The sequence below is a fragment of the Perca fluviatilis genome, chromosome 1, assembly GCF_010015445.1.
Source record: "Perca fluviatilis chromosome 1, GENO_Pfluv_1.0, whole genome shotgun sequence".
Classification (NCBI taxonomy): domain Eukaryota; kingdom Metazoa; phylum Chordata; class Actinopteri; order Perciformes; family Percidae; genus Perca; species Perca fluviatilis.
Window position 1 is genome coordinate 24,275,080 of NC_053112.1, and position 16,175 is coordinate 24,291,254.

The following is a 16,175-nucleotide window of genomic DNA, read 5'->3' on the forward strand; positions in this document are numbered from 1 at the left end:
ACATCAAGGCATTATCAGACTGTGCATCAAATCTGTACTGGCTACGACTCTGCATATGCTTAAAGTTCCATGACATGGTGCTCTTTGGATGCTTTTATATAGACCTTAGTGGTCCCCTAATACTGTATCTGAAGTCTCTTTCCCGAAATCCAGCCTTGATTGCAGAATTACAGCCACTAGAGCCAGTCCCACAATGAGCTTTCCTTAGGATGTGCCATTTCTGTGTCTGTAGCTTTTGAGGAGGAGAGAGGGGGGGAAAGGTGGAGGGTGGGGGTGTGGCCTTGACCAACTGCCACTTTGCTCGTTTGAAAGCCATGATGTCTCTCTCTCATGGGCGGGCAAAGCAAAGAAAGCTCCTTATGACCTCATAAGGAGAAGATTCCAGATCGGCCCATCTGAGCTTTCATTTTCTCAAAGGCAGAGCAGGATACCCAGGGCTCGGTTTGCACCTATCGCCATTTCTAGCCACTGGGGGACCATAGGCAGGCTGGGGGAACGCATATTAATGTTAAAAAACCTCATAAAGTGAAATTTTCACACCATGGGAGCTTTAAATCAAGCCTTTAACCCATGTGTTGTCAACATGTGTTTTTCGACATTTTTGATGCCTTTTTTTCAGTTTGTTTTTGCTTTTTCCAACATTTTAAATTGTTACATTTTTCTTCTACACAGTTTCAGCTCTTATTTCTACGTCCCATATTTTCTGATATAAAACAAAAATTGAAAACGGGTCAATTTGACCCAAAGTCAACACAAGGGTTAAAAACATTTAAATGCTCAACCAACAAATCTAAATAGTAAATTAATGACAAAGCATGGAATGTATGCATGCATCATCATTTTATGCCAGTTTATTTTCAGTGAAAGACTTTTTTTGTAAAGGGACTCAAATGAAAAAGGGTTAATTCAATCCAACCCCTTTTGTTCTAACAAACTCTAATAAACCCATGTTGAGCACCTAAACCATGTTAAACCACTGAATGGCATTTACCACCACTGTGATTAATAAAAACAATGTCAGATGGTCATCACTGACAAATAGGAATTATAAGCATATACCTGTGTATTTACTTAAAAGGCCTTTCTGCCAAAATTACAGATTTTACTTGTGTTGAAAGTGAACCAACATGAAACCAGATCACAAAACATGTTAGCTTCAAAAGTTGAATAGTGGAAAACAAGTTTAAATTTAAAACAGGAGTTAATTGCAAAACAAACTGATTTTAAAGACACATTTTGAAGACAAACATGGCACTTTGTCTGAGAATAAACAGTTGGTGCTACAGCAGTGATCAGGTAAGAACAAAACAGCGTGCATCTCCTTAAAACTGCTAATATACAGAGTATGAGATAACAGTAAAATGTGATTCCAGTGTTTAAAGTTTAATCAGGACAAAAAAGGGACAGACAAAAAACTAATGACATTGCAACAAAAGCTTGAAGGCAAAAATTCTGTTCAGATTGGGTTGGTCTTATTGATCGTTTAACATAGAACTTAAACTTATGTAAAAAGAGCTGTTCTGGATTTTAATTTGCAAATGTATCCAGATAACTTTATAATCCTGCTTAATGGGACTAGCTACAGTTTACCAGGTAAAGAAACACATGCATCTCCAAGTGAAGGGATTATTTTTCTTCAACCTGGGAGCTTGAGTAACTCTTCAGGAGCATTGAAAGATCAGATTTCTGGGAGGGTTTCATATTCTTTATGATCAATAATGGAGCGACAAAGCATGTGGAAGATCGAGACCCTGGGCATCTGTGCGATATTCGGACCAGACTGCAACACTAGAATGAATGTACATCTGTTCAAGATGCTCTTGGAAGAATTTGAAATCTCTGTGAAATTCAATGTGACAGACTCCTAAATACCATCAGTACACTTATTTAAGAAAATGTAATAACATACACTAACACGCTTTCATAAACCCGATAAATAAATTTAAAGAATGAAAATGTTCAGCAGATCATACAAGTCAAGAACAGTATCAGGTACCATCCCCCTTAACTGACCAGTGAGCTAATTAAATATCATGTAGACCACACATCACCTTCCTGTCCAGTTCAGACCAGGAGGAAGACCGTAATTGAGTGTATTTGGAGTACTTTTAAGTGCTTGATTTTAATCACGCATGATCGACTTTGAGGTTTTTTGAGAGTCTGAAAATCAAGAATACTTCAAGTGCTTGAAACCTTTCCAACCATGATCCATTTTGAAATGGTGCCTTTGCCTAGTAAAATAATTCTACAGACTGTACCAATGACTGTCTGTTAGCTTATAATACCACCATCCACAGAAAAAGGGGATGACAGGAGCCACGCAGTTTTTATTTCCGTTGACCAGTAAAAAGCGATAAAGCACAAAAGCGTCTCGCTCCACCTTGCAGCTGCACCATCAGCAGAATCATGTCCTTCCCTTTGAAAGGAAAATGAGGTGTCCTTCTCTGCCCCCTACTGGTGAGAGCTAAGAGAGCATCCTCCTGGGTGCCTTACAGGAAGACAAACTCATCACTGATTCTTCTGTTGTTACTCCTCCCCAGTTTGCCGGGGGGCAGAATGTGGGCTGCAGGTCCACTGTGATTGCTGCAGTGACCCTCAAGTCCATAATCCTGACCCTGGCCCTCTACGAAGGTAAAGATGGGGTACTTCTCCTTCGTTGATGACAGGGCCTAGCAAGAAAAACAAGATCAAGTCAACAAAATGTCCTAGAATGCTACAGAATGATTCAAGTATTGATTGAGAAAACGTCCTGTTAAGAGAGCACATGAATATCTATTAAATAAAGTTATTTTGCATTGTTCGTTAGCCAAAATTAAACTGAAGTTGTAACCAATGATTATTTTCATTATGGATGAATCAGTCTATTACATTGACGTCTTCAAATTGCTTGTTTATAATTTGACAAAAAAATTAAATAAAAAGAATCAAAAGATGTTCAATTAACACAGTATAAAAAGAAGGAAAATGCAGCTTATATAACTTCTTCAAGATCAAGAAAAGGTTCACGTTTTCAAGTCGGTCAAGTCAAAACAGTCAGGTGCCAATCCCGCCGTGGGTGCTTGAGGATCTCCCTCTCCTTTTCTGGTGAACCTGCTTTGGCAGCTCGGTGTGTAATCCTCATGTATTGAGGTCCCTCCTTCGCTTCCTCCTTTTTTACCGTCCCTCTTGCTCCCACTGCCTTTTTCTTTATACACCCATGACCCATTTCCCTGTCCTGTACACACGCATGAACAAGGCTGTTGCCGTTTGGCCAAAATTGTGTGTGTGGCTTGGGCAGAGCCAGTTTCCCATTAAAATAGCCCGGCTGTTTATGAACACCGGATGTATATTTCAGCATGCACACAGAACGAACCATTAGCGGACCGTAAGGAGTTATTTGCTGAATTTGACAAAAGGTGTATTGGATTAGAATCGCAGACTCAACCTTTAACGGGCTGCAGGTTAGTCACTTGGACTGGCTGAGTGAATGATTGAGTGAATTAATGAGTGTACATGCGATTCCAGGAAGCAGATTGCTTCCAGCCTGACAGCTACATACAGTGGGGAGAACAAGTATTTGATACACTGCCAATTTTGCAGGTTTTCCCACTTACAAAGCATGTAGAAGTCTGTAATTTTTATCATAGGTACTCTTCAACTGTGAGTGATGGAATCTAAAACAAAAATCCAGAAAATCACATAGTATGATTTTTAAGTAATTAATTTGCATTTCATTGCATGACATAGCCTAAGTATTTGATACATCAGAAAAGCAGAACTTAATATTTGGTACAGAAACCTTTGTTTGCAGTTACAGAGCTCATACGTTTCCTGTAGTTCTTGACCAGGTTTGCACACACTGCAGCAGGGATTTTGGTCCACTCCTCCATACAGACCTTCTCCAGATCCTTCAGGTTTCGGGACTGTCGCTGGGCAATATGGACTTTCAGCTCCCTCCAAAGATTTTCTATTGGGTTCAGGTCTGGAGACTGGCTAGGCCACTGCAGGACCTTTAGATGCATCTTACGGCGCCACTCCTTAGTTGCCCTGGCTGTGTGTTTCGGGTCGTTGTCATGCTGGTAGACCCAGCCACGACCCATCTTCAATGCTCTTACTTAGAGAAGGAGGTTGTTGGCCAAGATCTCCCGATACTTGCCCCATCCATCCTCCCCTCAATACGGTGCAGTCGTCCTGTCCCCTTTGTAGAAAAGCATCCCCAAAGAATGATGTTTCCACCTCCATGCTTCACGGTTGGGATGGTGTTCTTGGGGTTGTACTCATCCTTCTTCTTCCTCTAAACACGGCGAATGGAGTTTAGACCAAAAAGCTCTATTTTTGTCTCATCAGACCACATGACCTTCTCCCATTCCTCCTCGGCATCATCCAGATGGTCATTGGCAAACTTCAGACGGGCCTGGACATGCGCAGGCTTGAGCAGGGGGACCTTGCGTGCGCTGCAGGATTTTAATCCATGACGGCGTAGTGCGTTACTAATTGTTTTCTTTGAGACTGTGGTCCCAGCTCTCTGCAGGTCATTGACCAGGTCCTGCCGTGTAGTTCTGGGCTGATCCCTCACCTTCCTCATGATCATTGATGCCCCACGAGGTGAGATCTTGCATGGAGCCCCAGACCGAGGGAGATTGACCGTCATCTTGAACTTCTTCCATTTTCTAATAATTGCGCCAACAGTTGTTGCCTTCTCACCAAGATGCTTGCCTATCGTCCTGTAGCCCATCCCAGCCTTGTGCAGGTCTACAATTTTATCCCTGATGTCCTTACACAGCTCTCTGGTCTTGGCCATTGTGGAGAGGTTGGAGTCTGTTTGATTGAGTGTGTGGACAGGTGTCTTTTATACAGGTAACGAGTTCAAACAGGTGCAGTTAATACAGGTAATGAGTGGAGAACAGGAGGGCTTCTTAAAGAACAGGTCTGTGAGAGCCAGAATTCTTACTGGTTGGTAGGTGATCAAATACTTATGTCATGCAATAAAATGCAAATTAATTATATAAAAATCATACAATGTGATTTTATGGATTTTTTTTTTAGATTCCGTCTCTCACAGTTGAAGAGTACCTATGATAAAAATTACAGACCTCTACATGCTTTGTAAGTAGGAAAACCTGCAAAATCGTCAGTGTATGAAATACTTGTTCTCCCCACTGTATGTATAGTAGCGGTTTGTAGCATTTTTGGTTAATCTCTTTGTTAAAAGATGGGTTCACAATATTTAGATCAAGGGTGTTAGGAAGATAAATCTTATGTTCCCTCCTGTTATTAAATGCTTTTAAATTTAGAGTCAGATAGTGGCAGGAGGGTGTAAAAACTCACCAAACCAACAGCAGAACATAGAGACTCAAAGTCCTTCTTGTTCTTGGCATAAAAGCCGATGGTACAGCTGGGATCCATGCGGTTGAAGGGCATCTTCTTGGGAGAACTACAGTGGAACGACTAGAGAGGGACAGGAGACAGAGGTCATACAATAACAGGTCAATAAATGTTCATGACAGGACATGCTATCTTCAATGGTCTGTACAGTCAAAGCACTATTAATCATGAAAGTCACATGGTCCAAGTCCAACATGATCTGATAAAAAAAAAGAGACAAAGCCAGACAGACAGAGGAGGGGTGAGAGAGATAGTGACAAAACATGTAAAGAGAGATGAAGACAATGCAACCAACCTCCAGTGAAAAGTTGACTTGTGAGAAATCCACCACAGGCTGGGAGTAGTGAGGGTCCAGATACAGCAGCTGCTCATCTAACAGACAGGAAGGAGAAGTCAGGAAGAGGAATTGAAACGCTGTATAAAAAGTATAAAATCACCACCTGCAAAGTGCCGTTTCTGTATTCTTAGATCTTCTTCCCACTAACCCAAGCTGCACCTCCCATGGTTGAGTAGTGATGCTAATACCAAGTGCCATAAGCCACAGTTTCCTTTAAAAATCATTAAGATGCTGCCACCAAAAAAAAAAATTTATTAAAAAAAGTTATTAATCCGTTTTTCTGCAACAACTTGTCACTACTTCTACGGTGTGTCTTATTGACAATTTTCAGAATCATGGTTCCAGTTAGTGGAAATCAATGATTAGTGAGAAGTATATTTTGGGAAATGTTGGTTGCCATGATCTAAGCCTGTCACAGACTTCTACTTTTTCCCTTTCCTTCTGACTGTACACAACATTAGACAAAAAAAATGTGACAAGATTAAAGGGAGGCAGTGAAAGGAGTGCAACATGTTCCGTTTAAGTACACTATGTCTTGATAATACTATGAGCACAGATTGTTCTGAGGCAGATATGGCCAAAAATGCTGGCTTCTCTATGATCCTGCCTCTTGCAAGCTGTATCCATCAGGTCCTTCCTCTGAGTAAGGATATGTTCTTAAATCCCTTGAGTGCTTTTCGAGTTCTCACCTTGGAAGCCAATGAAGTAAAGTGAATGCTTCGGTTTGCCTCCGATGATTCCAATACAACAATCCAACTTTAGGATGTTCTGGAAATGAATTTTCAATACGAGTTAAGAGATATGAGAGAGAACTTAAGTTCAGCAACACAATTTTTTTAGGAAACATCACTCTCAGAGGGGTTAATGGATGGGGGGTGGGGGTGGGAAGGCAGAATAATCAGACCTTGACACATTCGATGTAGGACGGGTTGAGGGCCTCCCCTCCCAGCCGTACAGGCACAAGTATGATGACAGACTTCCAGACTTGGCTGGACGGATCAGGGGGAGTCTGGCTTAGTGACAGGTCACATAGATGCACAACATCCTCTTTGTACACTGCAGTGCAAAGAAACACGAGGAGAGAAAAAAAAAAAAAAAAAAAAAAAAAAAAAAAGACTTCTTTAGATATTTCCAAAGGAATACATATTGGAGCAAAGCAATAAACCTACTGATACCTCTGAACTGGACTCTCACAAGGGGTAATTATTAAATTCAACAGTCCGTTACTCTCACCTGTACAATCCTGAGCCACATATACAGCCAGGTTGTGAAGCACAGAGGTTTTGGCTACCGCTTTCCTGAAAAAATAAATAAAAAGTGTCAATTATGTTAATCATTTACGAAAATAGTAAATGATTGCTTGTAAAAAACAATGTTTCTTCCAACACCCTTACCTTAGTATGTGTGCCACAATAGAGGGGCCATACCAGTCACCAGCCTTCTTCCCTGAACCTTTGCCTATTTCCACCAGCTGGTGAAGCCCAAAAGGTGCTGGGGGCTGATCCCCGAACCAGGTGACCAGCTTGTGATGGATGGGCTCTGCCTGCCTGTCCCTTACAGACTCCGATCTTTGCTTCTGGCTACATTTGGGTGCCTGATCACTCAGGGACTTTTCGGGGGTGTTGGATCCCCGTGGAGAGCCAAAGGAGGGGATGGGGACCCCGCCAGCCCGGGCTGGGGAACGTGGTCTGAACACCTCAAAATCCACATCGGTTAGCTGCTGAGCATCTGGCCAAGCCCAATCTACAGAATACAAAAGGCTTGCACTTTACAGTCAGGCTAAAGATCTGGGGATAGTTTTTATTAAATTTCTTCAGTTTTATTATACATCTTTTGAATGCCATACTAATCAGCATGTATCCATATAAAGAAGAGAAGGTCCCTCTCAGAAATATTTCATTCAAAAAGTTTACTTGATCATTGAAAGAAACTAGATTAGCTAGCCTTTAAAAAGGTCCCGATTGGCTTACACATAGTGCTCCTTCGAAGAAAACGTACCTATATTTTTTGTGGGTGAAAGCAAAACTGTATGTAACTGTCAGAGAAACAAACCTCTGGGCATCAAATGGACTAGGAGCCCCTGCGCCAGCAGCATCTGCCCACTGCGCAGCATACAGCCCCAACCACAGTCGGTGGTCCAGGTGGAGCCCTCCAGCTGAGGGAACTCCCTCCTGTAGGTCAGCCAAATCCTGGACACAAAAGCCAAACGAAACCGCTCGACCTCGTCTGAGAGGAGGTGAAAAGGTGGAGGACGAGACAGAGAAAAAGAAAGACAACTATTTTAATATGTTGATTGACTGAAACTGCTTCTGAATTTTATCTCATGTTTATCTAAAATGAGAAAGTTGACATGTCTGTGAAATAAAAGTGAGGGGAAAGCTTCTTTAATTTTTGTCTTTGATGTAAACCCAGCAACTTTTCAAAGGAAAAGACTTAACCACATTGTGGTTAACTAAAACCAAAACCTCAATACAACACCTGGAGTCTCTTTCTAGAAGGAACACTGCATCTTCTGACAGGCACTTTTGATTAAAAAAAAAGTGATCAACCCTGACATTTTTAAGATACATTTGTTTATTCACAGCTTACCTTCACTGTTGAGCAGATAGGAGTGACCCAGGAGAGTGACTGGTGATATCTTGTTGAAGGAGGTTTTAGACTTAACAGTCCAACCTACAGAAAGAGGAGCAGGGAAAATGGAAGGTGGCAAAGTAGCCAATCAGGAGAGCTGAATTTGGCTTTATCAGATGTCATGTTTTGACACATTTGTACCAGACTTAATCAAATATATGAATACAAAAACATGCATACATATATTAAAGCTATAGTGCATAGTTTCTGCCACCACCATGAGGAATTCTAAGTAAGGACAACAAAACTGTTGGCGTGTCCATGTGATACAAGCCCTCCACGAAAGCCCCCCTCCTCCTCCTCTCCCACCATGCAGTTGCTAGTAGCCAAGGACACGGAGGATTAAAAAAACATGATGGACTCTTCAGAAGAGGTAATTATCTTCACTCAAGTTTCTGTGTGCGAAAGTCACCGGACGACACAATCTTCTGAACATAACCATACTGAGAAATTCAGAGATAGTTTTGTGGAACTGATAGTCTTAATTAGCTTTGTAGCAACACATTTGGCAACAGCTTGAATGTAACGGACGTTCATTAATATAAAAAAGTTACGCACTTAAGCTTTAAATACAATCACAAGCATATAGAACAAGACAGAGGCACGCACACACTCTTCCTTCAAGACTACAGTAAACACAAACCATATTTGACATTGTTCCACGCGGACATCAGTTTGGCTTTCAGTTTGTCCATTTCGTCGGGCTCTCCGGTTGCATCTCTGCCGGGATCTGGTGTCTGTGGCAGCCTGAGACTAAAGCTGCCCTGCTGCTCCAGAGGCTGCTGCCTCCGGCTCTCCACCAGCTCATCCTGCATCCCTCCCCCTACGTACTGTACTGCGCTGGGCGAAACGGTGTTCATGCCGCTGAGCCCTCAGAGCTGAACTCTGGTGCTCCTCATTGCAACACAGAACTGATGGGGACAGAAAATTAGGTAAATTATTGACAACACTTTTTACACTCTGCCTGAAACTCTTACACTTAACATTTACTCTCAATAATATGCATTTGTAATTTTTGAACCTAATATTGGCTATACGTTTCTCTACATCATCATTTTACCCTTTCTAAATCTGTCTACTGTATAGAACATATTACACATTGTCAATTCTGGAAGAGGGATCCTTCTCTGTTAATCTTCCTTTTTCTCCCTGTTAAAGGTTTAATAGTGGCTTCACATAGATTGCAAAACTATATGAGGCAGATTAATCCTCTGCAAATTGATGAATAAACAAAGATAACTTGCACCCCCAGTTGAAAGCTTCAAATAAAGCTAGTCAAGGTTATTTTTTTTGTCAAACTACATCTCCAAGTGTCATACTCTAAAAACAACCTACTGTAAAGGAAAATGCCACAACAACCAGCCTGTAGGCCAATGGCTACCTAGTTCCTGAAAAATATAAATACTGTAAATACAACGTTGTCAGTGTAAACCTAAGTCATGCGTCTTCAACTATTGATTTCATAATGTACAACACACAATGGAAAGTACCAGTTACTCTTTCACCCTGCCTTGAAACTGATGAGTAGTAGTTTCAACAGGGAACAGTGGTATGGCGTGTAGTCACTGAAAGCACTGATGGTAACATTTATGTGAAAAAGTCATCATGTGATTATCATTTGACAACGACTGTTACCCGGTATGTCGGGGGTTTTCAGCGACTGTGAAAGTCATCTGATTTTGGTGGCTGACATAACTCCTCATTAGATCAAACTGTTAATTACTTGCCACAGAACAGAAATGTATCAGTCACGACAATGTGAGTGTGAGGACCGGAACTTTATACTTTATGGTCAACATCCTCACAGTTAATTTAAATATAACGTTATTCGTTTAGCCCTGCGACGTCAATGCAATATAATAAAGAAGATTTTCTTTTAGCACAACATCCAAGCCTAATAATCAAGTGACCGCCATGACGTTAGCTAATTCACCTACAATTAAAGATTCACTAACTTAACGTTAGCTAACACGTAACTTACCTGCTGTAAAAGCTGGTTAAGATGGTCGATGCATTGTAGTGTTGTGACTCATTTCAGCGATTTTCCCACTCTACATTCACGAATGCAGCCTTCACAGATCAATGTAATGTAACGTTACTAGCTTAGTAAAGCTTGCTAGCTAACGTTAGCATTTAAAGAGACTAGCTAGCTAGCGTTAGTCCCCGGCGTTAGCTGCATAGCATTCAAGTCGGACTGGCCAAAGATATAAATTACTTTTTTAAACCTGCTACCAGTCCGATGGGCGTTTCTTCATTCAACAAACAAGCTAATTTGTGCACACTGTGGTGAAGATAATCCAGTACATAGAGGGGTTTGCCCTGAGCAGCCACCGCTTTAGCGTCTCCCTTTGACATCAGCAGACATTTACTTCCTGTTGTCCTTTCCTGACACAACTCCATTGGTTGAAGTAATCACTGTGAGAAAGCTTATTGGACAATATCCGAGTAACAGACATTAGCAGTGTGCTACCAACTAGAGTTTTGCAGCCTAGGCCAAATATGGCAAGACACTAACCTGGGGTTTTGGGACCCCAGGGGTCATTGAGGGAGTTCCAGGGGGTCCCCAAAAGGGGAATAATGCACTTTCACTATAATTCCATCCATAAGTAACACAACATAATTTATGGCTATTTTATCATGGGTTTCATACACTATCTGTAATAAAACATCTAAAAGCAAAAATCCTATCAGATGGGAGACGCTGGCTGAACCATATGAAAAACAGATTAATCATATGCAATTGTATAGATATATGTATGATTTGTAATATCAATTACTGGGGCTACATTTGTCCAATATTTTAAATAAATGTTAAATGAAAATATTGTATGTTCACATGTGAGATTCTGACTTGTCATAGCAGAAAAAAACAGCAGTGAAAATGTCAAAAATTTGTTTCTTTCATGTTTTCCCCTCCTTGCCTGGTATGCCAGAATGGACAATACAAGGGTCCTTGCACTACTGTAGCCAAAAAAGTGTTTAGATATAGGAGTTCTTGCAGCATTTTTATTACAGATTATAGACCAAAAAAAAGAGTAAGAGGTAGCAAGTTTTGGAACAAATCTCAGAATTTTATTCCACATACTGCACTTCAGGTGTCTGCATTTGAATCACATCTATCACAAATAAAAATGCCCCATGGTACAAATAAATACACTTTCAGTGAACAGAGAAATGTGGAATGTTTTTATACTTGGACTTCTGTGTTCATTTGTAGAATCCATATTTGTATACAGTATATTTTCTTTTTCTTCAAAGTAACTTACAAACAATACCAGCAAATGAAGATTTTTTGTTTTCAAATAAAGTGCATTTATTCTACTCTCTGTCAATCACAAAAAGAAAATTGAAATTCTTAAACATGTAACACTAGTATAGACACCACTGATTGGGAAAAGGCCTGAAAGTGGGCATAATAGCTGTATAAGATTACATTACAGTTAGTTTTCTTAATCAGGTGCACAATGCTGACCTGATAACTCATTTATTACATCAAGATATAAAAGAACTCCCTCCTATCAGTAGAATATATAAGACAGTATATTATTTTAAAAATGTTAATCCCTATTCCAGAAGATATAATTAACAGTCACGTGAAGAACACAACAACAGAAAAGGATGTTCATTTGACAACTACTGCAAATATTTTGTCATCAGAAACATAAATGCATATTCAGTAACCCTATGGCTAACAACATCCATTCTGCAGTGTTTTAGTGGTATTGGCTTCATTACATAAACGCTCACTCCAGCAGATTAATGATGAACATTTTATAGAAACCAGTTCAACAGTGGATGTTTTGAACCACTGGAGGACAGTAGAGTACAATGCTGAATAAAAAATAAAAAAACTGGTTGATGCGTGTAGTGCATGGGACTTTCTTAATGGGGGGGCGTAACATCATTATTACCTTCAAACATTGTTAGAAGGATTGATTGCTATCCTTTTAAATATATTTAAATATATATTGCATTAAAGATGCATAAAGATTTTTTTTTTTATATATTATTGAAAAAGATCTGCCAATACTACAAAAAACAGCTTCCCCCTTTGTAGCTCTGCATAGACAGATAAAAACCAAAACAATGTTGCCAGCCTGCCCCAACTGACTTTTTAGACCCTTTTGGACTAGAAAATAAATTTCCGTCTTTGAACTTCTGCCTCTGTGTGAAGTTGCTGTTGTTGGTTGAATCAGTTTACAAATGTAAGCTTAGAGGAATCAAGGTCATTTAAATCAAATTACTGTCAGAAATTGACGCATCAAATCAAAGATGGATTGAATCTTTTAACTCCTATACTTTCTTTCGTAAATCAGCTAGTAGTAGTATAGTGAAAGCAGTCCTCACACACAGCTGTAAATGATTTGCATAAGATTATGTACACTGAATAGTTACTGATAATTAACTACTAATGAGATGAATACGACCAGTGGAAGAAGAGCACTACTTGTTTATCCTGTGAACATTTTGTCCTTCTAAGCACTCTTGCTGAGATTGACTCAAACACCTCTATCAGTATGTCACATAGCAACATGTGAGCTTTACATAAATCAACCTTGACTACCTAGCTTTTAGTATCTAACAACCTAACACAGTCATTCTGATTATACTGCAGATAACCTTGTTTTTTTTACAGCAACAGGTTCATTGTGATATACTGTACCGTGCCCATACCATAAACCCTACCTTAGATATAGAGCCCTTTGACAAACACATTACGGTATGCTACATCCATGACTGCCTGCTTTTCATGTTTTGCCTCAAAACAACACATGGGTTCACTGTATATGTGCTTAACAATTCTTTTTGATATACTATATCCATATATATATCCTCACTGAGCCAGTGTGATTTGTTAATAAAGTAGCAGAGCGGATAGCAAAGCCTGTAACTGTTGCTGGATCCTAACTGCTGCCTGTTTATTTCCAGTTCGGTTTCGGTCATAACCTTTGCTGAGTCAACCATGCTGAGTGTAATTACCCCTTGAAAAGACACGCACTTTCTCCCACACTCCCACACTTCTTAACTCACTCACTTGCAAACATACTCGCGTCCAATTTATGGACCACGGGGGTATGGATTTAAATGCATGAAAATCAGCTGCTGACAATGCTGCCTCCTGTGGCAATGTGAGTGTGTTCGTGTGTTTGTGTGTCGGCTGCAGTCGGAGGCAGAGGGAGAAAAGAGCTGTGGTAGCCCTCCTGCAAAGGGGAGATAAGCCCTGAGCCTGAGCTCTGTCAAACGCTTTCCTCTGCTGTGGACACAGCCTTCAAGAACCACCAGAAATAGACCCAAGGTGGCTTTACGTACACACACACACACACACACACACACACACACACACACACACACACACACACACACACACACACACACACACACACACACACACACACACACACACACACACACACACACACACACACACACACACAATCCCCTGTGACAGACAGAGCTAGACAGTGCTTGACGTGACATCCACTGACAGAGTGCCTGCTTTGGCTTTGTCTGACCGTGCACAGCAATTCAGTAAACTGCTGGATGAAAAAGAAATTAGCTTAATCATCTTGTTGCTTGCTTACCCACTGTAGCCAAACTGAGGCTGCATCAGTTGTGTTGTTTTATGCAAATATTACAATTTGACTGTGACTCAGTTTATCATCGTCTTGTTGGATAAGCAGTAAAACAACAAAGGACTGGTTGAAAGACAAAACAGAGTGACTGGATTTGGTATTCACAGTTTTCAGCATGTTTTGATCCGTAAAGCACTTTTTGACCTTCTTGTACCTATAATACATGTACAGTACATACCATATGACATGCGTTCACATAGACCCACACACATATACATATGATAAAGTGTTCCACATTACATTAAGAGTCTTCTTATTAAATACTTTATAATAGAAAATCAACAGATAATGCAACTTTACAGTCGATTATTTCACTCCTGGTTTAAAGTTAGAATCAGTCAATGATTGGAATCAATAAATAAAATTTGATATACTCTGAAACTGGAATGTACATTATTTTTAAGTGCTTGACTTATGTCGCATTGTTCTTCCAAAAAAGGCATTTTTTTTTTACTAAAGTCCCATTTCTCATGGGGTCACATTTTCGACTGGTTGCTACCTGTTGCAGCCCTCTCTAGCGGTGAAGCAGCAGGACCTTGGGTCACCACTGCAGACCCAACAATCACTCGACCTCCAGCAGGAGGGTCAGACTTTGCTGCTGTGCCTCCCTGTCTCTCCTCCACTGCCTTAGTCTGCTGGTCCTTGCTCTTGGACCCCTCCTGAGAGCCAAGCTTGATTGGCCCAAGGACATTTTTGGCCACAGTGGTCAGCTGGCTGACGAAGCTTGTCTTGTCGCCAGGGGAGACAGGCCGTGACTTACAGAGGGAAGGTCCGCAGAGGGAGGGGGTGACAGAAGTCGGGGAGGGAGAAGGGGAAGGTGAATGCTCCTCCACCACCTCCAGGCGACATTTATCCTCCCAGTCAAGGGTTCCCCGGTAGCAGTTGACAGGCCCAAGTCCTTGCCTCACCTTGCCAAGCGAGAGCGGCTGCCCATGTGGGGGAATGACGGGAGCAAGAACGCGAGCTGGGAGTTTGGGGCTTTTAGAGCCGAAGTCTGGAGTCCTCGAGTCACTGCTCTCTGAACCAGCTTTTCTCAGGCTGTCCCCCATACCTGATGGTTTAAAGGTTTTGTTCATGTTGAGAGGACCGGCTTTCACTGCTGCGTTGATGCCGATGGATTTATCTGGAGTAGAAGCAGAGCTCTTGGTGAAGGCAGCACCAGGTAAACCAGGCCTACTCTTGTTGTCACCTTCTTGCTTTGGTTCAGTTCTGCCCCATAGCTGCTCCTGGGGATCTCTACTATTAGATAACACACTTTTGGCTGCCTTGAGGTCTTGCGGTTTAGAATTTAAGTCTGCCGGACTCTGGGGGATCTTTTCAAGCCCCTTCAGACCACCTAGACTTCCTGTTGTTTTGGTAGGTGTAGTAGAAGTTGTAGTTTTAGTGGTTTCTGCACTTAGTCTAGAGCTCTGGCCAGCCTGTGAGCTAAAGGACAGCTCACTTGTATGAGGTTTTCTTGATAAGGATGACTGGGATACTGTTGCTCCAACCCGACTCAATCTCTCCAGGACTGTCCCGGTATCAGTCTCCCTCTCTTTCTCCCTTTCCCTTCCTCTCTCCCTCTCTTCCCTCTCCCTCCCAGCCAGCAGTGTTTCCCTGCTAAGCGGTGACTCCTGCCTCCCTAGTCTCCTCATAGGCTTCAGGACACCGGCCCCTGGGTTTGTAGAGGATGAGGGCAGAGGTGGAGGATTAGGAGGCAAATTTTCCCCTTCTGTCTCCAGCAGGCTCTGGAGCCCGAGCTCACAGAGGAAGGCATCCTTACGGTACTCAGAGTGCTGTACCTCCAAGCTGTGCTTTCTCAGCGGACCCCCCAGCCCTCCTGTAGAACTGGACTGGGTCAGAGGCGAACCTAGCTTCTCTGCTGACTGCACTCTTTTGAGAAGAGGTGATCGCGGGGGTTCAGCACTCTTTGGCCTGGGGCGGACTACCGGCGGCGAGGAGTGGAGCTTTACAGGAAAGGACTGGGTGGTGTTGGAGCTCCCCACGGTGTGGCCAGGCAGTGGTGGAGGCGAAGACTGGGTAGGGGAGGGTGTGTGGGCGAGCGGGGATAGGGGGATGTTACCTGCAGACTTACAACGGGCAGAGCGATACTGGCGGTGGAGTTTAGGGGAGAGGCCGTGCAGGGAGCTGGGCCTCATGTGCTGAGCGGGAGCGGGTGAGTTTGGAGTGCTGGAGGCTGGAGAGCTGCTCTGGGAGGAAGCACCTAAAGC

The 16,175-nt window shown here is 42.0% G+C and overlaps 2 protein-coding genes across 5 annotated transcripts in view; both read right to left on the reverse strand.

Moving 5' to 3' along the window:
- Window positions 1-836: 836 nt before the first annotated feature.
- Window positions 837-10,710, reverse strand: atg4da (autophagy related 4D, cysteine peptidase a). The gene is made up of 11 exons (XM_039805258.1): window positions 10,314-10,710; window positions 8,976-9,243; window positions 8,291-8,374; window positions 7,754-7,927; window positions 7,096-7,444; window positions 6,935-6,999; window positions 6,606-6,757; window positions 6,391-6,469; window positions 5,660-5,736; window positions 5,308-5,427; window positions 837-2,669 (listed from the first exon to the last, which is right to left on the reverse strand). Exons 2-11 carry the CDS (start codon window positions 9,190-9,192, stop codon window positions 2,490-2,492), a joined length of 1,497 nt encoding a protein of 498 aa, XP_039661192.1. The 5' UTR covers window positions 9,193-9,243; window positions 10,314-10,710; the 3' UTR covers window positions 837-2,489.
- Window positions 10,711-11,382: 672 nt separating this feature from the next.
- LOC120561855 (microtubule-associated serine/threonine-protein kinase 1-like) overlaps window positions 11,383-16,175 on the reverse strand; it is a 75,042-nt gene continuing 70,249 nt past the window's right edge. For all 4 annotated transcript variants that reach the window (XM_039805180.1, XM_039805171.1, XM_039805186.1 and 1 more), the window contains one exon: window positions 11,383-16,168. In XM_039805180.1, the coding sequence (XP_039661114.1) occupies window positions 14,442-16,168 (1,727 nt within the window). In that variant the 3' untranslated portion in view covers window positions 11,383-14,441. The remainder of the gene's footprint in view (window positions 16,169-16,175) is intronic.

What these genes read in the sequence shown, in the direction of transcription:
- atg4da (XM_039805258.1), bottom strand. Translation starts at nt 9,192, where the DNA reads ATGAACACCGTTTCGCCCAGCGCAGTACAGTACGTAGGGGGAGGGATG. An exon ending in TTACTTCATTGGCTTCCAAG is followed by an intron (nt 5,737 to 6,390) that starts GTGAGAACTCGA and finishes CCTGTCTGTTAG; the next exon opens with ATGAGCAGCTGCTGTATCTG. An exon ending in TATGTTCTGCTGTTGGTTTG is followed by an intron (nt 2,670 to 5,307) that starts GTGAGTTTTTAC and finishes TTTTCTTGCTAG; the next exon opens with GCCCTGTCATCAACGAAGGA.